Raw genomic sequence first — 25,607 nt, 5'->3', positions numbered from 1 at the left:
TATGCTTGCTCTTCGTAAAGCCATGTTTCCAGCCCTGCTCCGGATTGCTACTGTAATTGACTCTCAAAAAATTTGATGATAGCACTTCCAAAAAAGTCCGTAGACTATAGACTCTTATAGTTTAATAGAGTACTGCTGCTACCAAAACGTTCGAAGTATTTAGGGTAAATTTTCACTATCATCCCTTTCGTCAATATGAAAACATTCCTCTGTCTTTGATCATGAAATTTGTTGTTCCTAAGCACATTGTATTTCATAAGGATCGTCCATCTTTTTCAGATAGCATTTTCCGCACCTTGCGGTTATTAAGGCTGTTTTATCGTTGCTCAACGACTCAGATTTAATCCTGTTATTGGTGTTACTGTGAGTAAATTAAATTTTGGGGCGTTGGCTATTATTATTACTCGTCCATAGATGAAATGGACCCCAAAACGACTAATGCTAATACTGCTGAGGAAAAGGGTGAGGAGAAATACCTTTATACCCTTTCCTTTATACCCTCTCAGAGGGTATTATAATTTTGGTCAAAGTGTGCAACGCAGTGAAGGAGACATCTCCGACCTTATGAAGTATATAGATTCTTGATCAGGATCAATTCTTGAGTCGATATAAGCATGTCTGCCTGTCTGGCTGTCTGTTTCTACGCAAACAAGTCTCTCAGGCCGGGATCGGTCGACTATATTTCATAAGAATCGGCCGACTATGGCCCTATAACTGAACGATCGGAAATGGCACAACCTTGCTATTTTTAAAGATGGCTGTTTCCAAAATTTTTATTACAGAAATTGATTTGATGGTCAAATTCTGATAAGGATCGGCCAACTGTTTCCGATATATATATCCGATATATATATAATAATATAAGCTGCTACCTAACTGCAAGAGTATATAAAATTCGGCTCCGCCCGAAGTCAGCTTTCCTTTCTTGTTTAAGCTTCTTACACTCACCTACTCAGGAAATAGATTTGTATCTATAGGTCTGTATACACCACGGATCTGTCAAATATAAATTCACACAAATATAAAAATGTGACTTGGAAAATATGGGAATCGACCGCTACGGTTGAAAGCGCAATATTGAAATGTAACCAGCTTCCTAAAAAATGAAAAAGCAAAATAAAAATTTGATTCTGAAACCTCTTGCCGCAGGCTTCAGAGGACATGAAAAATATGTTTCAATGACGATCCAGTCTATTTTAACCTTGTTGGTTTCATTATATTTTATTGACATATTTATTGGCCTATTTATATACACTTATTATAGTCTTATATTAAAAATAAACGTTTTTTTTTTAATATTAGTGGATGTAATTTGTAATGCAAATATTTCATTAAATGAAACTACAATTTTATGCTTAACACCCTAAGTTCTTGTGTTGCAATAACTTACATACTCTCACAATAAATGAACAGGTTATTATAACGAATTTTCTTTATTGAAAATATTTTTGATCTAATTATTTTCACGAACACTACTATAAAGTACATTTTTGAATCTTTATTTTATCAAACCGAAAAGAGTACATGATATTACTTTAAACAATTTAGACTAATAATATTTTACCATGCTCTGCCCTGTAAAGGCAAGTAGCCACCACATTGTTGCTGATGTCCATTGGAAATGAAATTATTTTGGTTTCGGTACGCCATTGCTAAGCTATTAGTCATAATAGTATTATTGCAGGGTTGCTGTAACATAGCAACATTGGAACCTCCAACAGTCCCATAACTAGCTATTAGGGAAGAAGATGTATCTGGTGAGTGCGAATTAGGAGCTTCTCCTGTTATTAGGTTAAGTCCACTGCTGACATTTGCAGTTACTGATACACCTCCACTATTTTGATTTCCACTATTGGTAGCACCACTGTTATTGCCTGATGCTGTACTGTTATTTCCATGTGTTTGTGTTTGATTGGTACTGTTATTGCCAGCGCATGGCTTCCCATCCTTAACCAGGACTGGTACAGCAACCCGCCTTGGAGAACTTGCCGACTACAATTAAAAAATACATTAAATAAAAAAAATATGGATTATTACATTCAAATATGCATAAATATAATAGTAAAACATTACTTATTTCCTTTAAAAAATTTAAGAATATTGTTCAAATTTAATTATTGTGTATGTAATTATACCCTTGCATTATAATACTGGTCAAAAGTGTCCAACGCAGAGAAGGAGACATCTCCGACTCTAGAAGGTATATATATTTGTGGTCAGGATCACCTCCTGTAAATATGTCTGTTTCTACGCGAACTAATCTCTCAGTTTTAAAGCAATCGACTTCAAACTTAACCCACATCATTCTTTCCTTTGCGCTCAGTATATAAGTCGGAACGGCCGCGATGGGTCGACTATATCCAAAAACTGCCATACAAATAATTAATCGGAAATGGCATTACTTAAGTGTTTTTTAAGCCAGAACATTGGGACTTTATACCTATTCCATATTGGTTCCAAACTTATTCGATGTACCAAATTTCATTGTGGTCGGACTTCAGCCATATATGATAAATAATCATCAGAAATATAAAATGGAATTTCACTGCTAGGGCATATCGTCTCCTCCCGAAGTTAGCTTTTCCTTCTTGTTTTTTTCCGGAGTTTTTGGGAGAAGGTCTGAAAACTGAATCATATAGCTGCCATAGTAACGATCGCTTAAAGATCTTGCATTCCTGTAGTACTTCCTTGCGCAATTTTGCATATTCTTACATTGTAACGCTACCAGCTTTTGGCCGTATTAGTGGCCGAATTAAACAATTTCAAATTCCGGTTTTAGTATTTATTTAGGGTTAATTCCGCGCAATATAACAAGGTAGCGGCCCGTCAATACCAACTCAAAAATATCCAAGTAAGAACTAAGAGCTTGGGCGTAGAAGCTCTTACAAAGCTCCCAAAAGTACATGAGCTACAAATAGACAGAGAAGAATAAATGCCGCTGCAGCTAAAAAAATTATCCATATTCTAATTGGCTTTGCTGGATTAGCCCACATACATCTTTTACGGAAAGCATAGTTTTTCCTTCTCTACGACGCCCGCCTTCGCTAAACGTCTTCTCTTGCGCTATACGTTTACTCTATGCCAAAGCTCTTACTATAAAGAATATAACATTTTCAACAATAAATCTTAGTTATATAGCCAAAAAATGCAAATTCGGATCTCTTATTGGTGACTCATACCTAGCCTGCAATAAGCCGGCTATGCAATAACTTTTTATACCCTTGCAGAGGGTATTACAATTTTGGTCAAAAGTGTGCAACGCAGTGAAGAAGACATCTCCGACCCTATAAAGTATATATATTCTTGATCAGGATCACTTCCTGAGTCGATATGAGCATGTCCGTCTATCTGTCTGTCTGTTTCTACGTAAACCAAAATATCTTATTTAAAAAATTTTATAAGGATCGGCCAACTATTTGCAATAGCAAAGCCAACCTTGCAATTGGTGAAAATGCTTGGGGCTGTTTCGCAAATTTTTATTACAAAATTGATTTGATGGTGAAATTCTGATAAGGATCGGCCTACTTTATACGACCCGATATAGATATAATAGTATAAGCTACTACCTAACTCAACTAACTATCAACTTCGGCTCCGCCCGAAGTTAGCTCTCCTTTCTTGTTCCATTCTAAATGTCCTGGTGTTGGACGCAATAGACGATGTGTCCAGGTGCACTCGTTACTATTCTAGCCTCAACAATAAAATTTAGAAGCATTATGAACCGAAGAGAAAGAATAACTTTTTTATTGATTCGAGCTCCTTTGATTATTTTGTCAATACCAAACGTAAACGCAGTCTCAGTTCGCTCCTTCCCAGTCTTTTAAAATTTTTTTTTTAATTACCGTACATAAACAACGAGGTGCTTAGGGCCCCCTAATCTCGAATCTTTGTGTTCATTTTGGCCGTAAGCTATCATTCATGAGTACATTTCAATGATAGTAAATAAAGCTTAGGCTTTTATTAAAATTTGGTCCAAATTTGATTATGAACTTGAAGATGCTCCACGACTCAGTTGTCGGCACACAATACATGGATATGATTTTAACGCATTAGTATTAGTAACAAGTCGAAGCTGCGAGCGCAAAGTTTCGTTCGTTTATACTGTATGTGTAAGCCCTGTTGACCACTGCTCTTGTTATTTTTTTAATTCGTCCTATCCTCGAATACTACTCATACTTTTGGAGTTATTGTCTAACTATTCCAATGCCCAATTTATAATTCAAATCAAAATTCAATCTGCATGAAAAATGGCATATTAGATTCCATAAAGCAATCGCAAATTAATAAGACCATGAATTTATAGGGCACGGGAAAAAATGCAAAAAGTAAACCGTAAATGCGAAAATTAAACCATCCTAGCTTATTCTTATACCAGCTACTTGTAGGATGTAAGAGTATATTTTTAAAACATACAAATTGTATCCGTGAAAATTTATGTATTTATTAACATTTATAAATACATAATTTTATTTATTAACAGGGTAAATTAATTGAGGCTTCGTGGGTTAAGTTGACGGAGTAAAGCAATATCAGACTTTGAGCATTTTTGCATTTTCCTTAACACGCATATGGTCGACCCACTACATCCTATAGCTGCCATATAACTGCTTGATCGGAAACGGCATAACTTTGGTGTTATATACATTTTGATTCAATTCAACAACTAAATAGGAAACCAATAAGATTACCTAAACCTAATTTTTTAAAGCTCAAGGAGCTCGTTCCAAATGTGTTGCACTGATTGCGCCGATTTCAAATATTGCATTTAAAAGGATGTCATTAGTTGATTTTTCCCCTTGACTGTCAACTACTTACCTCTACTTCCCGTCGGCTTTCCCAATATGTTACTTGTTTAAGTATACAAGTAATTTATCAAAAAATTTCTTGATCGAAACAAATGTTTTTTTGTTTATAACATTGTCTATAACCGTTACATTTTGTAAAAAACCTTTTACTGAGATTGGGTCTGCATTTAAAATATAAAACCTTTATCAGTCCAGTGTCTCACAATATTATATTATTTAATATTATATCCGGTACTTTTTTTGCAAGCCAAAATTTTTTCTTTTAAGGTTATTTTTGTCCCTTATAATCTTTTGGTTCCTGAGATCCATGCATACAAGAAATTAATTAATACTTTAGTATGTATGGAAACAAAATATTTATATCTATATAAACATATATTAATGTCTCGTCTACAAATTTTTAGATTTGGACGGACGGCCTTACCGCGACTATATCGACTCTTCTGATCAAGAATATAAATTCTTTATGAATGGTTTCCGGAAATTTCGGCATACAATAACACAAAGAATGCGATATAAAAGTTTGGCGATGAAAGTTTGGCCGATCTTGTCATTACTCCTTCCTATACCAGGACCTGCCTTTCAAACAACAACCTACCTGTAGTAGTAGGTACAACCTACACCTACACCTTAGTATTTAGAGTAATAAATATATTATATATCAAAATTACCTGATTATGTTGATTCTGCTCTGCCATTGCCTTTTCTTTAGCCTGTCTTTTGCATTTATACCTGTGATTCTGGAACCAAATTTTCACCTAAAATGAAATCAAAATGTTTGTAAAAAATAACTAATAAGTAAAATGTTTACCATGTATTAAATGAAATAATAATTTAATAATCATATACATTGTATGATTACGTATAAATTACATATAAACTTCGGCCGAACTTAATTAAAACAAGAAAGGAAAACCAACTTCGGGCGGAGCCGAAGTTAATATACCCTTGCAGTTGAGTCGCAGTCCGCTAGGTGGCGCCACGCATCTTATATTATTAGATATATAGCGGATCGTATATAGTCGGCCGATCCTTATGAAATTTGGCATATCGAATTATTTTGCCCAAAAAGGAATCCATTGAAACTCCTATCCTTCTAACTTAAAAAACAACGAAGTTATGGCATTTCCGATCAATTAGTTATATGGCAGCTTTAGGATATAGTCGACCGGTCCCGGCCTTTCCGACTTATATACTGCCTGCAAAGGAAAAAAGGGTGTGTGCAAAGTTGCGTAAAAACAGACGGGCAGACGGACATGCTCACATCGACTCAGGAGCTGATCCTGATCAAGAATACATATACTTTATAGGGTCGGAGATGTCTCCTTCACTGCGTTGCACACTTTTGACCAATATTATAATACCCTCTGCAAGGGTATAACAAGGGAGAACATATTTAGTCAATTTTTAAGATTATTTTTCAGTATGGAATCAGAACATAAATGTCTTAAGCATGTCTATAATCTGACAATTTCACTGAATTTTGTTTTACTGTTACTTTACAACTGAAGATTTGCTTCTTTGGGATTTTTTCTTAATTAGCCCATACTCATACTCTAATTTTTGCTTTCCGTAGTGTTTTCTAGCAACATCTTAATTATCTTAAAAAAAAGTATTTTTTAATCGTTATAACGCGTAAAGCTAACGCGGTGGAAAGCTTTAATTAATACATTTACTTATTTTGAAGTTTTACCGCTGTAACTCTCTGCTTTAAAAAAAATGTCAAAATGGAAAAATGGAAACTTTTAAATCTCAACTCTTAGCACCCTAAGGGGAAAGAGTTATACGATTTTTTATGTTGTCTCCTTGCTATAAATTTTTTTCTTGCCTCTCCCGCTCAAATAAAAAGCATTTCTTTGGCTAGGTGGTTAAATCTTTAAATGCAAAGCTATTTAAAAGGGCAAAGCCTTGGCTCGTTCACTGGTACGTTTAGAAATACTCAAAAGTATGTAACCGAATTTGATTTTAAGAAATTTTTTTTTAAGATACGTTCAATTAATAAAATAAATGTTATAGAAGGAGTGATCGTGGAGTAGAAGAAACGGGAAGAGTACCAATTATAATATAGTATTGGAATATAATGGAATTGGAAAAAAAAAATAATATTTATATATCACTGTGGACGGAAGCCCACGAGGTGACGACCTGCCTGCCTTGGCGTGCGCGAGGAAACTCTAAATATAGCCGAAGAATTAAAAATTTTCTGTAGGCAACCGATCTAAATGAATTATATACAAATCGAAAGATATTGTTTCAATTAGATAATTTTGGATTCATAACTTTGGATTTAAGGAAAAACTCGAAATAATTTTATTGAATTTATCGTAGATAGTTAAACAATATTTTCTTCAATTAAATAGGAGTTTTTAATATCATATTTTAAAAAAGTCATGGCTTTTAATTGAGCCATGACCAATTACACGGCCTACAGAATTCAATATTTGGTTAAATTTGATCAATTTCTTCTCTTAGGTATACCGCGGAAACTTTGGGTGATGGAACTCATGTTTATGCTGGTCTTTGTGTTAAGGGACCCTAAAGGATATGGATCAGGTGAAATTATGTATGGAGATTTTTTGCTGTTGGCTAGTGTTCATTAAAAATTTCTTTCCACAAACAAATTTAAGGGGAAAATTTTTTCTTTATAAATTCAATCTATTTATGTAAATTTTGTGGGAAAAGGTACAATATTCGATCCCGTTACAAAGTTATAGCGCTAAAAAATGCATTTGAACGACTGGCGAGACTTTTTATCAACAACTTTTGGTCAACTTCTAGCAAGATATCTAAACAAGAAAGAAAAGCTTGCTTCGGGCGGAACCGAAGTTGACAAACCCTTGCAGTTATGTGACAGCTTATATTCTAAGATATATTCAAATATCATCAGCTGTAAAATATTATTATTAAATTAATTTCTTATAATACCAATTTTTACAAAAGTTTCAACTTTCTTCCAAAACACCACAATTTTGTAATTTCCGATCGTTCAGTTATATTCCATAAAGGATCAGGATATGGGCGATTGATTCCTGTTCAATTTGGTAGATTGGATAAGTTGGCCCATCATAGAATCCATAGAAAGTCCCATTCCTCTACCTTTTATAACACCAAAGTTTTGCCAGTCCCGATCAATCAGTTGATATGGCCCCGATATGGCAGCTATCGGATATATTCGAACGATCCCGGCCGTTCCGATTATACACTGCGTACAAAAGAAAGAATGTATGAAAAGTTTGAAGTTGATAGCATTAAAAGTGAGAGACTCTTTCTCGTAGAAACAGACAGACTCGCGGACCGACGGACATGCTTATATCGACTAAGAAGGTTATCTTGATCATAAATATTTATATATATATGCAATGGTATAAAAACGTTAATTTTCTTTAAAATTATTCATTAAATTTTAATCATGCCATTACTTTATAAGGCACTTATGTATGTCAAGAGAGGATTATACTGTAAATATTGTTTTTTCGCGATAAATTTACGAAAAAATAAATATAATTCCATTTATTTATAAGGATATTTATTTTGATTTTCTGAGGTAAGCGGTTTTTATTGTTACTTGAATATAAACGGATGATAAGCTTCGACTCCGCCCAAACTATTAAAATATGCTGCTTTATTTCTTGAATTATTTGAGAACAAAAAAAAACATAGGTAAACCAAATTAAGTTGGAACACCGATTCTATTCAATTCATGTGAATAAACTCCTATAGTTTTACAATTTCTGGTGTTCACCTTTATATTTGCACAATGCTCATGCCCATTATTTATAAAGAGCATGATCAAACAATGACCACTTTTCTATCTACTTTAGGGGTGAGTTTAAAATGTATTATTTTTTCATTGTCCCCTAATGCACTTCTATCTTTCAAAAACAGGCACTGGGCCGAATACTTTTTTATTTGCTTTATTAAGGGAGAAATAACATCCAAGTTTATGTGGGTAGGAAGGAATTTTAACATAATACAATTTCAGGGTGACAATACAGTTCAAATGTTTTTATTGTTATAACACGTCGCTTCTTGAACAAATTGTGCACACCGCAAGAGTAATTTCTTAACCTAATGACAATTATGTGTTAAGTGGTATTTATTGTTTTTGTGTGCTCTTATATTTGATTACTGAAGTGAATTCTATATAATTTATATTGTTGTGCTTAGCAATAATATGTACATCACTGTAGACGGAAGTCCTCGAAAAGCTTGCCTTATTATATGTGAGGAGGCTATATATAGCCGATTTATAATATTGTTTATTTTGTACATATAAATCAAACTTGAATTCAACTTCAGGTAGGTTCGAATATCCGATACGAATCGAAAGTTTAAATTTTAATATAAAAACAAGAAAGGAAAGCTATTATCGGGCGGATCCGAAGTTCATATACCCTTGCAATTAAGTAGCCGCATATATTATATATATCGGATCGTATAAAGTTGTCCGATCCATACGAAAATTTCACTATCATATCAGTTTTCTACTAAAAATGTTGGAAACTAGCCCCAAGCATCCTTAAAACTAGCAAGGTTGTGCTACTTCCGATCGTTTAGTTATATGGCGGCTATCGGATCGGATCGGTCGGCCGATTCTTATGAAATTTGGCAAATCGGAATACTTTGTCCTATATAAAATCTGTACTAAGTCTTTCTACGTATTCCATTTTGGGCAATCCTATTGGTCCGATCGTTCTGTGACAGCTATAGGATATAGTCGGCCGATTCCGGCCGTTCCTACTTTGCGTAGAAACAGACAGACAGACAGATAGACAGACAGACGGACATGCTTACATCGACTCAGGAGGTGATCCTGATCAAGACTATATGTACACACCTGGCCAAAATAATAAGTACACAGATATAGTGTTTATTTGTTTCGATATAACTCGATTTTTATGCAATGCACACCCGCCATTTTTTTTATATTGATAAGTTACAATGTTACACAATTTCTAAAACAAGAATGAAATATGGGAACCTCGTGGATTCAATACTAAGCTTAATTTTCTAAGCTTAATGCTGGGTGGGCGATTTTGGTCTGGTCAAAATAATAAGTACACCTGTGTATTTGATAAATTTTAAAGGATTAAAGCTAGATTCGAGTTAAGATATGTTGGTTTTTATTATTTCCTAGCATATTTAAGTAAATCCCAGGAAAAAAAAATTCTATAGTTGGGCAAAAAAAAGAGTTGTACAACAGAAAAAAGAAAAATTGCTTTAATTCTGCAAAAGGAAGGATAAAATCTTCGGGAAATCGCCAAAAGACTTGGGCAGTCATTATGTTTGGTCCACATGCCCTAAAATTCAACATTCAATTCGAAACTCGAGGTCGGAAGAAGAAATCCTGTCAAACGACCGACACCCGAATGCTAAGTTTTTACTGCTCATCCATTGCTGCTCATATTGACCATGAAATATCGTCTAGATCAGTTCGTCGAAGACTTACTAATGCTGGCTTACAAGGACACATAGCCAGAAAAGTTACTCTCCTTCGAGGGAATAAATTAAAGATGAGGAAACAGTTAGCCCAAAATCATTTGGCATGATCTGGAACAGAGGGTTCCAAAAAGTGGAATAATGTCCTATGGAGCGACGAAACAAAACTAAATCTATTTGGTAACGACTCCAGAAAGAATGTACGACTTGTTTCGTCGACCCAAAGGCATAGAATTCGACGCCCGGTACTCGAAATAGACCGTTAAACACGGAAGCGGAAACATTATGATTTGGGACTGTTTTTCTTGGCATGGAGTCGTCCCGATCTACGGATTACCGATACTATGACCCAATTTGGATATAAAATTGTATTGTCTGACATAATGCTGAGGAAGACATGCCCTTGAGATGGGTCTTTCTACAGGACAACGACCCAAAACACACATCAAAGCTGGTCAAAGCTTAGTTCACCGAAAACAAGGTGGACATTATGAAGTGGCCAAGTCAAACTGCAGACTTAAACCCAATAGATAACCTATGGGGAGAGCTTAATCGTCGGATTGGCACAGACACATTTCAAAATATAGAAGAATTGCAGCAAAGACAAGGTACGAGAGTTGTTTGGAGACGTGCCGTAAATTAAATGCCCAGCATGCCGAAACGGATAACAAAAGTTATACAAAATATGGGGGGATATACTTTTTTATATTTAAGTTAGAGGCTTTGAAGAATTGCTGTACTTATTTTTTTGACCAACCCTTTTTTATGTTTTTTAGGTTTAATCGACCATAAATTCTACATATTTCGTGAATTATTCTTATGTTAAGTATTTTTATAATCAACATTATGCCAGAAAACTAAAAGAAATTAGAATTGGTTCGTTACGGTTATCAAAAAAGATTTACGTGACATAGAAGAAATCTTATGAGCGTGTACTTATTATTTTGGCCAGCAGTGTATATACGTCATAGGGTTAAAGATATCCCCTTCACTGCATTGTACAGTTTTGAGCAAAATTATCACTGTGGACGGAAGTCCACGAGGTGACGACCTGCATGCCTTAGCGTGCGCAAGGAAACTCTATATATAGCCGAAGAATTAAAAATTTTCTGTAGGCAACCGATCTAAATGAATTATATACCAATCGAAAGGTATTGTTTCAATTAGATAATTTTTGTCGAAACATATTCCAAAAGTTATTTGGTTTGGGAGAAATATGGGTGAAGGTAAAAAATTTTTAATCACTAAAGTGGGGCTGGGGGACAGATTTTAGTCCGCAGATAGTTATTTTTATATATTGTAGTAACTTTTTTATATATTCGCATTCTAGAATTGGTACCTCAATCGACCCGATCCGACATTTCATTCAGAAGTTATTCGAACATTCGATTTTTTCTTCTTCTTCAAAATGAAGCCAGTTGTCGGTTTGTCTGTTTGCACTATTTTTTTCTTAAAAATCCTGAAAAAAATTGGAAAATGTTTGTTACTATCATATGAGCAACTATTGTTCTACAACTTTTTGAAATACTTTAAGCTTTCGTCAAAAAATTAAAAAAACGTTGTTAATGAAAAAATTCATAACTTTATAATTAAGAAAGATATTAAAAAGAGCTTTACGCCGTTGAAAGGGTTTTTTAAATATCTATTTCACTTTCTCTGGGACCAAACGTCTATATAGTACACAAGAAAATACACTAAAAAAAACTTTTTTTTAAGAAAAAAAAGTATTTTTCAAAATTTGCTCAATTGATCCTTTTTATATTGCACGTGGAGATAGCTTTTGAGATGACGCAACTTTCGATATATCGCTCATATCTGGCAAAATCCGTTAACTCAAGATATAGTACTGTAAGTGCAGCTACCCATTTTGTGCAGCCTCCTGTGAAGCTTGCATTTACTTATACATGTGTATATTGGTAACTTTGCTTTTTGGAGTCTGCATATATTTGGTCAATACCCTAAAAAATATAGAGTTTATCTTTTCAGCTTTTAGTTTATTTATTTAAAAATAAAATCCAAATAAAAAAAGGGCTTAAGAAGTATAACATAAACATTGACTCAATTAGGACTTGAACCCAGGCCCTCCGTGTTAGGAACCACGACGCTCCCCACTCGGCCAACCTCGAACTTTGCCGCTTAGTGAAAAATTTTGATGTAATTCTGCTTTGTATTTCAGTGTCTCATGTCTTAATGAGAAGACTCACAAATGCACAATTTTACGAGTAAAAAGGTTTATATGCATATGCCCCCACTGAACATATAATGCATATAAATAAAACACTGCTTTACTTAAATTACAGCCACCAACGTTTTTGGGCCAAATCATGGATTAAAGGCTAAAAAAAAACTAGGCGAACCAATTCCGCCAATACTTTTCTAATATTTATTATTTTATATCGCACGCCCAAAATAAAGTGTTACATTCAACAATTGGTATAACTAGAAAAACTGGAAAAACGTTTTTATTTTTTTAATTTTGCGCATTTATTTTATATGTAATACATGTTTATTATATGATTGATCGGATATGCCATAAATTTGTTTTTATACCCTTGCAGAGGGTATTATATTTTTGGTCATAAGTATGCAACGCAGTGAAGGAGACATCTCCGACCCTATAAAGTATATATATTCTTGTCTAGCATCACCTCCTGAGTCGATATGAGCATGTCCGTCTGTCCGTCTGTCCGTCTGTCTGTCCGTCTGTCTGTCAGTTTCTACGAAAACTAGTCTCTCAGTTTTAAAGCTATCGAGTTGAAACTTTGCACACATGCTTCTTTTCCTTGCAGGTAGAACATAAGTCGGAACGGCCGGGATCGGTCGACTATACCCTATACCTGCCATATAACTGATTGATCGGAAATGTTTTTAAGTTAGAGGGTTGAGACTTTCCACACATGTTATATTTGACCAAAATATATTATATACAAAACTTCATAAGGATCAGCCAACTATATCCTATAGATGTCATAGAACGATCGGAATTGGCATAACTTTGGTGTTTTTTAAGCTAGAAAGATGGGACTGGGTACAAATTCGATTTTGGGCAAAATAATCTGGTTTGCAAATTTCATAGGGATCGGACAACTATATACAATAGCCGCCATATAACTGAACGATCGAAAATAGCACAACCGCAAGGGTATATCAACTTCGGCTCCGCCCAAAGTTAGCTTTCCTTTCTTGTTATACCCTTGCAGAGGGTATTATAATTTTGGTCAAAAGTGTGCAACGCAGTAAAGGAGACATCTTCGACCCTATAAAATATATATATTCTTGATTAGGATCACCTCCTGAGTCGATATAAGCATGTCCGTCTGTCTGTCGGTTTCTACGCAAACTAGTCTCTCAGTTTTAAAGCTATCGAGTTGAAACTTGACACACATCCTTCTTTTTCTTGCAGGTAGAACATAAGTCGGAACGGCCGGGATCGGTCGACTATATCCTATAGCTGCCACAAACCTGATTGATCAGAAATGCCATAACTTTGGTTTTTTTTAAGTTAGAGGGTTGGGACTTTCCACACATGTTATATTTGATTTCATAAGAATCGGCCGACTATATCCTATAGCTGTCATAGAACGATCGGTATTGGCATAACTTTGGTGTTTTTTTAAGTTGGAAAGATGGGACTTGGTACAGATTCTATTATAAAAAATAATCTGATTTGCCAAATTTCATAAGGATCGGCCGACTATATCCTATAGCTGCGATATAACTGAACGATCGGAATTGGCATAACTGCAAGGGTATATCAACTTAGGCCCAGCCCGAAGTTAGCTTTCCATTCTTGTTTTTTTTATAGTTTATTATATAGTCAAAGTCTCATAAGGATAGGCCTCTCATCTGTTTGAGACAATTTGGTTTCCCACAACTACGAAACAATTTTGAATTTTAAATACATTTTTGGGAAAATTTTTAATTTAAATTAATAATTAATAAAAAATTAATTAATAAAAAAATATTCTTGCTCGGCACGTGCAAGAAAAACAAAAATATAATCAGTCACGTGCCGAAGAAGAATATTTTTTATATGCAATTTTGTACACCTATATAGCATATGTATTTTCGTCACTAAAATTGATATCAGATATTTTGGGTTTCAAATGGAGGTTCGTCACCGGTACTTTACCTCGTCAAGAGGTTTTTTTTATATGATAATAACCTTTGCAAGAGTATAAAGACCCTGAATTTTCCTAAAGGGATCCGAGAAAATTTTCCTATATTTGCGCATTTTCGCATTACACTTTTAAATAATCTGTTCGGCTGTTCCCGAAGCTACCTTTTCTTTATAATTTAAAAATAGATTTATCAGTTTCACTCAAAAGCTAGACTGCTGAATATAAATTTTACGAACTCATGTACTATGTATTGTATATTGTAAATTTTTTTTAAATCTTCCAAATTGTGACATAAAATTACCTGTGTTGGGGTTAGGTGAATAAGACTAGCCAGATGCTCTCGTTCAGGTGCGGAGAGATACCTTTGCTGTTTAAATCTTCTTTCCAGTTCATAGACCTGAAAACAGTTCAAATAAAAACAAACATATTATTATTCATACTTTTCATTACCTGCTATACTGCTATACTGCTCAATTGACTCCAAGTATCTAAATTTAGTCTTTAAAGTGACAGAAACATTTTTAAATGTCATAGTGATATCGTAGTGTATCGTAGAATTTTAAATAATATTTTAGAAAATGTAACTCTATTAAAAGTTGTATTTTTCCGTAATAAATAATTGAAATGAACCAATTGACGATGAACCAAGTGCTCAAATTTGTTACATACATGTTTATTTATTCATTGAAGAAATATATTTGATGGAATAAGAAATTTCAATTTACGAAAAATTGTGTATTTACTCTGCACTTGAAGCCAGAACCAAATATAAATACTTTTGAGCTCATGCTTACATTGTGCGAATGCGCGTTTGCCCATACCGTGAGTTTCCCACTACCGTTTGTGCATACACACATACATGTGTATGTATTTGTAAAATATTTATACATATATTTACTAAATAAAGTTATTTATTTGTTTAAAAACCTTTTTCTTTCCAGATCGCCCTTTGGGCTCAGCATTCTGTTTACCAGGTGCCTCAAATAAAAAAAATAAAGTAAATTCACGTTTTAACGTTTAAGCTGCTTGAACATACTAAATCTAATATAATGTTGTTTAAAAAGATATAAGTAATGAAAGAACAAAAAAGCGAAACATATCTTTAGGCAAAGCCGAGACTTATGATACCCTTGCAGTTAATTTACATATGGGATCGGATATTTATACCCTTGCAGAGGGTAATTATAATTTTATATAAAAGTGTGCAACGCAGTGAAGGAGACATCTCCGACCCTATACAGTATAGAAGTTGAAATACCCTTGCAGTTGAGTTGCAGTCCGCTAGGTGGCGCCACACATCTTATATTATTAGATATATAGCGGATCGTATATAGTTGGCCGATCCTTATGAAATTTGGCATATCGAATTATTTTTCCCAAAGAGGAATCCATTGAAACTCCCATAATTCTAACTTGAAAAACAACGAAGTTATGGCATTTCCGATCAATCAGCTCTAGGATATCCTATATCCTACTATATAGTCGACAGATCCCGGCCGTTCCGACTTATGTACTGCCTGCAACAGAAAGAAGGATGTGTGCAAAGTTTCAACTCGATAGCTCTAAAACTGAGAGTCTAGTTTGCGTAGAAACCGACAGACAGACGGACAGATGGAGAGACAGATGGTGTTATAATTATGGTCAAAAGTGTTCAATGCAGTGAAGAAGACACCTCCAACACTATAACGTATATATATTCAGGATCAGGATCACCTCCTGAGTCGATATAACCATGTCCTTCTGTCTGTCTATCTCTCTGTTTCTAAGCAATCTAGTCTCTAAGCTTTGAAGCTATCGACTGTAAACTTTGCATAAATCCATATTTTATCTGCAGGTAGTATACATATAAGTTGGAACAGCTGGGATCGGTCGACTATATCCTTTAGTTTCCATATAACTGATTGATCAGAAATGCCATAACTTTGGTGGTTTTCCAGTTAGACAACCTTACATCGTATATATTGGCCAATGAGAATTTCACCATCAAATCAATTTTCTAATAAAAAATGTTTGAGACTGCCCCAATCATGTTTAAAAATACCCGGTTACGCCATTTTCGATCGTTTAGTTGCATGACAGCTATAGGATATACTCGGCCGATCCTTATAAAATTTAGCAAATCGGATTAAGTTGTCCAAAATGGAATCCGTAGAAAGTTCCAACCCTCTAACTTTAAAAACACCAAAGTTATGGCTTTTCCGATCAATCAGTTATATGACAGTTATAGGAGATTCAACAGATTCCTGCCGTTCCGACTTATATACTGCCTGCAGATAAAAGATTGATGAATGCGAAGTTTCAAGTGGATAGCTTTAAAACTGAGAGACAGACAGACGGTCAGTCGGACGGACAGACGGGCTTATATCGATGCTTATATCGATTCAGGAGGTGATGGTGATCAAGAATATTCGGCGATGTCTTCTTCACTGCGCACTTTTGTCCAAAATTATAATACCTCTACAAGGGTATAAAAAACACATGTAAATGCATTGTCCTAACATGATCGATTTTTTTTATAGCACTTAAAATTATATGCCGCTGGTTAAAAAACTGTGCCCACAACAGTCACTGAGTATCTTAAGATCCCAACAGCAGAAATCATTAAAGCAATTATCAAATTAAAAAAAAAATAATTTATACAACAAAATTTAAAATTAAAAGAAATATATTGTTAACTTACCATAACTAAATAGTTCAATCACGTCGTCGAAGGCCTCGTAGCTAGCACTACGCCCTAAATCTGTTAGTCATAGTTTTGTAAATTGTACTATATCTAATAAATAAATAAATAAACTGTGCCCACAAGCAACAAACAAACTGTGCCCACAAGAATTCATTTCTTCGTTTCAACTCTTCTCACACTTCCTTCTCATAGATGAAAAACCATTAACGTTAATCTTGGAATCGCATAATGATATAGGAATACTTAATACTTAATACATTAATGTAAATAAATAGATTTTTTTTATAACTTTGTTACTAACCTGAGCTTGGGTAAATAAGACCCTACGTTTTCGTCTTTGGGCCAATGGAAACTGTAGAGGTTTTGTGTCGCTCACGCTGCACGCTGCTAGTCCGCTCATATTTCCCATATGACTCATTGTTCCACTGGCTGATGAGCTCATAAGGCGCGATACTGAAAGTATTTTCCAAATTTATTGCATTAAAATATATATCATTCTTAATATTAAATGTTAATTATTAGAAAGAAAAGCTACCTTCGGACGGAGCCGAAATTGATATACCCTTGCAGTTAAGTAGCAAAATACAATATATATATATATATATCTCAGATTGTATATAGTTGGCCGATCCTTATGAGAATTTCACTATCAAATCAATTTTCTAATACAAATTTTGCAAGCAGCCCCAAGCGTCTTTAAACAAGATAGAAAAGCTAACTTCGGGTGAAGCCGAACCCTTGCAGTTAGGTAGCTTATATTATATATCGGCGATCCTTTGAAGATAAGATATCTTGGCCCAAAAATAACATGTGTAGATGTCCCAACCCTCTAACCTAAAAAACACCAAAGTTATGGCATTTCCGATCAATCAGCAATATGGCAGCTATAGGATTTAGTCGACCGATCCCAGCCGTTCCGACTTATATACTGCCATAAATAAGGATTTATGAAAAGTTTCAAGTCGATAGCACAAAAAATGAGAGACTAGTTTGCGTAGGAAAGACAGACGGGCAGCCTATATATGTATATGTATACTTTATAGGGTCGGAGATGTCTTCTTCATTGCGTTGCACACTTTTGACCAAAATTGTAATCGCCTCTGCAGGGGTAAAAAAAGTCCTAGGAATGTATTATAATAATAATAATGTAATAAATTACCCCTGGTGCTTCGTAAATACCAGGTGTTATTTTTTTAAAAGAAAAAAAAATTTATAATTAAAAAACAAATTAACAGAAATATTTGCATTTTAGAGCTCGGCTCGAACCCGGTACCCTTCACACATCGGCCGAGAACTCTAGCGTCATATTTCCCCCCAGGCCCCTTTCCCACAAATTTTTATGGATAACCCATTCGTTCTATTTTCAATTCCGAATTCCGCTATTGATTCAAGAAAACCCTAGTCTTGTTTTATGAATTTTGTGTTGTCAAATTTAGAACCCATTTTTTTATCAGTGCTAGTTTATTTGTAGTTTATTTGTGTACATGCGTAAGCTTATTTTTACATTACTTTGGGCGGCAGTCCACCGTATCATAAAACAAGAAAGGAAAGCTAACTTCGGGCGGAGCCGAAGTTGATATACCCTTGCAGTTCAGTCGCAGTCCGCTAGGTGGCGCCACGCATCTTATATTATTAAATATGTAGCGGATCGTATATAGTCGGCCGATCCTTATAAAAATTGGCAGATCGGATTGTTTTTCACAAAATAGAATCTGTACCAAATCCCATCTTTCTAACTTAAAAAACACCAAAGTTATGCCAATTTTGATCGTTCTATGACAGCTATAGGATATAGTCGGCCGATCCTTATGAAATTTTGTACATAAGATATTTTGGTCAAATATAATATGTGTGGAAAGTCCCAACCCTCTAACTTAAAAAACACCAAAGTTATGGCATTTCCGATCAATCAGTTATATGGCAGCTATAGGATATAGTCGACCGATCCCGGCCGTTCCGACTTATATACTGCCTGCAAAGGAAAGAAGGGTGTGTGCAAAGTTTCAACTCGATAGCTTTAAAACTGAGAGACTAGTTTGCGTAGAAACGGACAGACGGACAGACGGACAGACGGACATGCTCATATCGACTCAGGAGGTGATCCTGATCAAGAATATATATACTTTATAGGGTCGGAGATGTCTCCTTCACTGCGTTGCACACTTTTGACCAAAATTATAATACCCTCTGCAAGGGTATAAAAAATTAAGAAAAACAAGAAAGGAAAGCTAACTTCGGGCGGAGCCGAAGTTGATATACCCTTGCAGTTGAGTCGCAGTCCGCTAGGTGGCGCCACGCATCTTATATTATTAGATATATAGCGGATAGTATATAGTCGGCCGATCCTTATGAAATTTGGCATATCGAATTATTTTGCCAAAAGAGGAATCCATTGAAACTCCCATGCTTCTAACTTGAAAAACAACGAAATTGTAGCATTTCCGATCAATCAGTTATATGACAGCTATAGGATATAGTCGGCCGATCCTTATGAAATTTTGTACACAAGATATTTTAGTCAAATGTAACATGTGTGGAAAGTCTCAACTCTCCAACTTAAAAAACACCAAAGTTATGGCATTTCCGATCAATCAGTTATATGGCAGCTATAAGATATAGTCGACCGATCCCGGCCGTTCCGACTTATATACTGCCTGCAAAGGAAAGAAGGGTGTGTGCAATACTCGATAACTTTAAAACTGAGAGACTAGTTTGCGTAGAAACAGACAGACGGACAGACGGACCGACGGACAGACGGACAGACGGACATGCTCATATCGACTCAGGAGGTGATCCTGATCAAGAATATATATACTTTATAGGGTCGGAGATGTCTCCTTTACTGCGTTGCACACTTTTGACCAAAATTATAATACCCTCTGCAGGGGTATAAATATAACACCCAAGTAGCGTATAGGAATCCTTTTAATTGGTAATTTTCGTATACAAACTTGATGTCAGATTTTCAAGCTTTTACATATTTGAATTTCTGCAATATACAAAAAGCTAACCCTATCGTTCCTATGACAGCTGTATGATATAGTTGTCCGATATTTAAAAATTGTTCAATCTTGATCTACCTGCAAGCAATTTAGGGCCTTTGTAAATCTCAACTCTGTGGCTTTTGCATTCTCCGAATTAAATGCATAAAAAGAGAGTGATTTTTATTAACGTGCTTTTTATTTATAGGGTCGTAAATGATTCTTTCAATGCTTTACGAACATCTGAACAAAACTAATATAACCTGCAAGGGTATAATCTGACGCATTTAGGCCTTGACGCCTCATCTATGTGATAAAAAATCCTTGCTGCAAGCGACAGTCCTATCTTTATAGAAACAAGAAAGGAAAGCTAACTTCGGGCGGAGCCGAAGTTTATATACCCTTGCAGTTGAGTCGCAGCCCGTTAGGTGGCGCCACGCATCTTATATTATTAGATATATAGCGGATCATATATAGTTGGCCGATCCTTATGAAATTTGGCATATCGAATTATTTTGTCCAAAGAGGAATCCCTTGAAAGTCCCATCCTTCTAACTTGAAAAACAAAGAAGTTATGGAATTTCCGATCAATCAGTTTTATGGCAGCTATAGGATATAGACGGCCGATCCTTATGAAATTTGGCATATCGTATACGTTTGCCCAAATTAGAATCCATAGAATGTTCCATCCTTCTAACTTGAAAAACAACGAAGTTATGGCATTTCCGATCAATATGGCAGCTATAGGATATAGTCGACAGTACATATATAGTCGATCCCGTTCCGACTTATGTACTGCCTGCAACAGAAAGGAAGTTTCAACTCGATAACTTTAAAACTGAGAGACTAGTTTGCCTAGAAACAGACAGACAGACGGACATGCTCATATCGACTCAGGAGGTGATCCTGATCAAGAATATATGTATATACTTTATAGGGTCGGAGATGTCTCCTTTACTGCGTTGCACACTTTTGACTAAAATTATAATACCCTCTTCGAGGATATAAAAAAGGGGGGGTGCATGTAAAAAGTACCGCGAATCTTATGGTCAACAAACTCGAACATAGAGTTCCACTCTTCTCTTCTTAATTGGAGTGGGACTGTTTCAATTTAATCTAGTAGGACTGATGATAACCCATGGCGTTTTAACTTGATTGAAATGTAGATAGAAAAAATTCATAAAATACCTTAACGTCGCTGAATACATATATATTATTAGGCTATGTATAGAAAAGATTACAAGAAAATCCAAATAATAATCACTGTAAAAATGGTTATATGTATTTGTTACTAAAATATGAGCAACTTTAGTTCTACACCTTTTTAAACTTAAAAAGGTTAAAAAATTAAAAAAAACTTTGTTAAATAAAAAAGGAATGCGTTGCGTATAAAAACATATACAAATATGTACATACATGGAAGTGTATATTTGATGGGGAATATTTTTTTTGAGCTTATGCATGTATGTATGTGTGCAATAAACTTGAAAATATGGCCTTTCAACTTTCACTTTATTATAATAAATAAAATCGAAAGTTTAGCGAAGTAATTTTTAAAGGATTTATATATATTTTTATTTTGATTCCCATATTGACATACAGAATTTTTGAACGCTCGGATTTTTTTACCTTTGCAGAGGGTATTATAATTTTGGTCAAAAGTGTGCAACGCAGTGAAGGAGACATCTCCGACCATATAAAGTATATATATTCTTGATCAGGATCACCTCCTGAGTCGATATGATCATGTCCGTCTGTCTGTCTGTCTGTTTCTACGCAAACTAGTCTTTCAGTTTTAAAGCTATCGAGTTGAAACTTTGCACACACCCTTCTTTCCTTTGCAGGCAATATATAAGCCGGAACGGCCGGGATCGGTCGACTATATCCTATAGCTGCCATATAACAGATTGATCGGAAATGCCATAACTTTGGTGTTTTTTAAGTTATAGGGTTTGCGACTTTCCACGTTTGTTATATTTGGCCAAAGTATCTTATCTAAAATTTCATAAGGATCGGTTGACTATATCCTATAGCTGCCATATAACTGATTGATCGGAAATGCCATAACTTCGTTGTTTTTCAAGTTAGATGGATTTGAGTTTCTATGGATTCTTTTTTGGGCAAAATAATTCAATATGGCAAATTTCATAAGGATCGGCCGACTATATACGATCCGCTATATTTCTAATAATATAAGATGCGTGTCTACCTAGCGGACTGCGACTCAACTGCACGGGTATATAAACTTCGGCTCCACCCGAAGTTAGCTTTCCTTTCTTGTTTTTAGATAGAGCTATCCGATTTGATACCTTGACTCCCATGATACCCAAGAATATCCATTTCTTGCCAAAATTTTTGCAACGCCCCATTTTACCCCCAAAATTAAAATCTTACCAATGCCAATATTGTAGGAATATATAACTATAAAACAAAATTCAGTCAAATCTGAATTATTATTTAATATAAATATTTAAATAAAAAATGTTAATAATTAATAGTACCAAAAAGTTTTAAAAAAGTTAAACATTTTTTGAGAAATTTGGGGGAAATAAAGATAAATTTAAAATATTCAATGAATTGGAGCTGTCATTGGGAACATTGGAGTTTTTTTGTCTGAATAAATTTACTAATCACTTATCCTAATTATTTTGAATACGAATTGATTACTAGTAGACTACACAAATTAACTTATGAACCTAAAAAAAACAAGAAAGGAAAGCTAACTTCGGGCGGAGCCGAAGTTGATATACCCTTGCAGTTGTGCCATTTCCGATCATTCAGTTATATGGCGGCTATTGGATATAGTTAGCTGATCCCTATGAAATTTGGCAAATAAGATTATTTTGCCCCAAACGGAATTTGTACCAAGTCCCATCTTTCTAACTTAAAAAACAGCAAATTTATGCCAATTCCGATCGTTCAGTTATATGGCAGCTATAGGATATAGTCGGCCGATCCTTATGAAATTTGGCAGTTGGAGCGCCAAAAAATAGACATTTTTCCCGAATTTTTTTCTCGTAAACTATTGAATTTTTTTTGAAATATCGCTTTATTATGTGAAAGTACATTTGAAAAAAAAAAAGTAGAAAATATTGAGCAGTTTCAAAGATATGTCCCGTCGAAGTGAGGTCTGTCTAAAAAACACAACGTTTTTTAGACGTTTTTTTAGACAAGTTTTTTTCAAAGTTGAACAATCGTTTTTCGTTAAAAAAAAGCGGTCGTTTTTCAGCTGTAAAAAAAAAGTTTTTTAAGTAGTGCTAACATTGTGAATATCCTGTCCAGAGGAGGGTTACTTTAATATTCTATATATTATGTGTCCTTTTTTAAATAATTGAAGATCTACATATACAAAAAAACAACTGATATAAAGAAAAACATGTTGACGAGGAAAAATACCGGCGACAAACCTGCATTGGTGCAATTTTGGTGACGAAAAATGACGAAATATTTTTTATGTGCAATTTGGTTCACCTATATTGAATTTTTTCGATACTTTGTTCGTCAGCTTTATGCGACAATTTTATATAAGTTATACGTTTCAGAAATATTATAAACAGTCTCAAATCGATAAACTTTGCGGGGATATTTTCCCGAAAATCCGCACAGGGAAGGCTAAGCGAAGACACGAGGACACATAGACAAGAAACTATATAGCCGAAGAAGAAATACGAGCTTCACAAACTCTTTCCAAATGAATTTGTCCCTTAGTTTGTCTGTTTGCAATATTTGTTTCTTATCAAACCAACAAAAATTGCAGATTTTTGTTACTAAATTGTGAGCAAATTTTGTTTTAAAAATTTTTAAAATACCTTTATTAAACGTTAGAAAATTACACTCTTATATAAAAACAAGAAAGGAAAGCTAACTTCGGGCGGAGCCGAAGTTGATATACCCTTGCAGCTCAGTCACAGTCCGCTAGGTGGCGCCACCCATCTTATTTTATTAGATATATAGCGGATCGTTTATAGTCGGCCGATCCTTATGAAAATTGGCAGATCAGATTGTTTTCCCCAAAATAGAATCTATACCAAATCCCATCTTTCTAACTTAAAAAACACCAACTATAGGATATAGTCGGTGCTATAGAATATAGTCGGCCGATCCTTATGAAATTTTGTACATAAGATATTTTGGTCAAATATAACATGTGTGGAAAGTCCCAACCCTCTAACTTAAAAAACACCAAAGTTATGGCATATCCGATCAATCAGTTATATGGCAGCTATAGGATATAGTCAACCGATCCCGGCCGTTCCGACTTATATACTGCCTGCAAAGGAAAGAAGGATGTGTGCAAAGTTTCAACTCGATAGCTTTAAAACTGAGAGACTAGTTTGCGTAGAAACAGACAGACGGACAGACGGACATGCTTATATCGACTCAGGAGGTGATCCTGATCAAGAATATATATACTTTATAGGGTCGGAGATGTCTCCTTCACTGCGTTGCACACTTTTGACCAAAATTATAATACCCTCTGCAAGGGTATAAAGATATAAGATTGACTTATTTCAAAATATAGTCTGATAAGTGAAGCACCCAGATTTATGAGGCCACCTGTGAAGCTTGGCATTACGTAAATTTAAATGTACATATGTGTATATTTAATGGACAATTAAACTAAAAAGTATCGAGTATATCCTTTCAACTTTTAGTTTATTTGAATAAATAAAATCGAAACTTTGATCAAGCTCTCAGATTTGACACTTAGACTCCCTATTTTACCCACGCATATTAAGTTTGTGTCACAATTTTGTCAAAATCACGTCCCCTTTCGTCCCCAAAAATAAAATCTTGATGAAACATGCCAAAAGGCTTAAGGCCAAACTATTTTAATGCCTAATTTATTACTAAAAACAAAATTCATCAAAATCTGACCATTTTAAAGGTTTTGTAGACTTTTAATTCTGCTACATGATTGTTAGAGTTGTTTATTCCAAAAAAATATAAAAGTGTGCAACAAAAATATTTTGGGAATCTATACATTGAAAGGTTAAATAAAGTTTGGGTGGAAAAGATGAGTACCGGATATCATATAGTCTGGAAACCCGACTATGGCCGTCCTTTCTTGTTTTACTCATATTTATTTTAAAATATTGCACTTGAAATATAAAATGTAACATTCAATATTCTTTTTATCGAGAAAAGATACTAACTAAAAGTGCATCATATTTTGTAAAGCGATATCATTGGCAGTCACGGCCTTTGCGGACGCCTAGCTTTAACATAGAGCCGAAGACTCAAAAATTATCTGTGTGCGTCTATAATAAATCGAAATACCTATAATATCGGAACTAATACGCCTGCAGAGGGTATTATAATTTTGGCAAAAGTGTGCAACGCAGTAAAGGACCCTATAAAGTATATATATTCTTGATCAAAATAACCTCCTAAATCGATATAAGCAGTCAGTCTTTATGTCTGCCATTTTATTTCTGCGTGAGCTAATTTCTCAGTTTTAAAGCTATCGAATTCAAATTTTGCACTCATCCTTTGCACTCATTCTTTCTATTGAAGTGCTTAAATCGATTTATTAGCGCTATTATTAAAACAATATTATTATGTATATTTTTAAATA

General features: G+C 34.7%; 1 protein-coding gene across 6 annotated transcripts in view; it reads right to left on the bottom strand.

Moving 5' to 3' along the window:
* Window positions 1-1,483: 1,483 nt before the first annotated feature.
* Window positions 1,484-25,607, bottom strand: part of LOC6503261 (homeobox protein Nkx-2.1) — a 39,754-nt gene continuing 15,630 nt past the window's right edge. For 2 of the 6 annotated variants that reach the window (XM_001965793.4, XM_014904682.3), the window contains 4 exons: window positions 17,350-17,501; window positions 14,667-14,762; window positions 5,477-5,563; window positions 1,484-1,992 (listed from right to left, as the gene is read on the bottom strand). In XM_001965793.4, the coding sequence (XP_001965829.2) occupies window positions 1,561-1,992; window positions 5,477-5,563; window positions 14,667-14,762; window positions 17,350-17,501 (767 nt within the window). In that variant the 3' untranslated portion in view covers window positions 1,484-1,560. The other 4 variants (XM_044714465.1, XR_006506985.1, XM_044714463.1 and 1 more) reach the window with 4 other exon arrangements.

Source organism: Drosophila ananassae, chromosome 2R (genome assembly GCF_017639315.1).
Source record: "Drosophila ananassae strain 14024-0371.13 chromosome 2R, ASM1763931v2, whole genome shotgun sequence".
In the NCBI taxonomy this organism is placed as follows: domain Eukaryota; kingdom Metazoa; phylum Arthropoda; class Insecta; order Diptera; family Drosophilidae; genus Drosophila; species Drosophila ananassae.
This window is presented reverse-complemented; position numbering and strand designations above follow the sequence as displayed.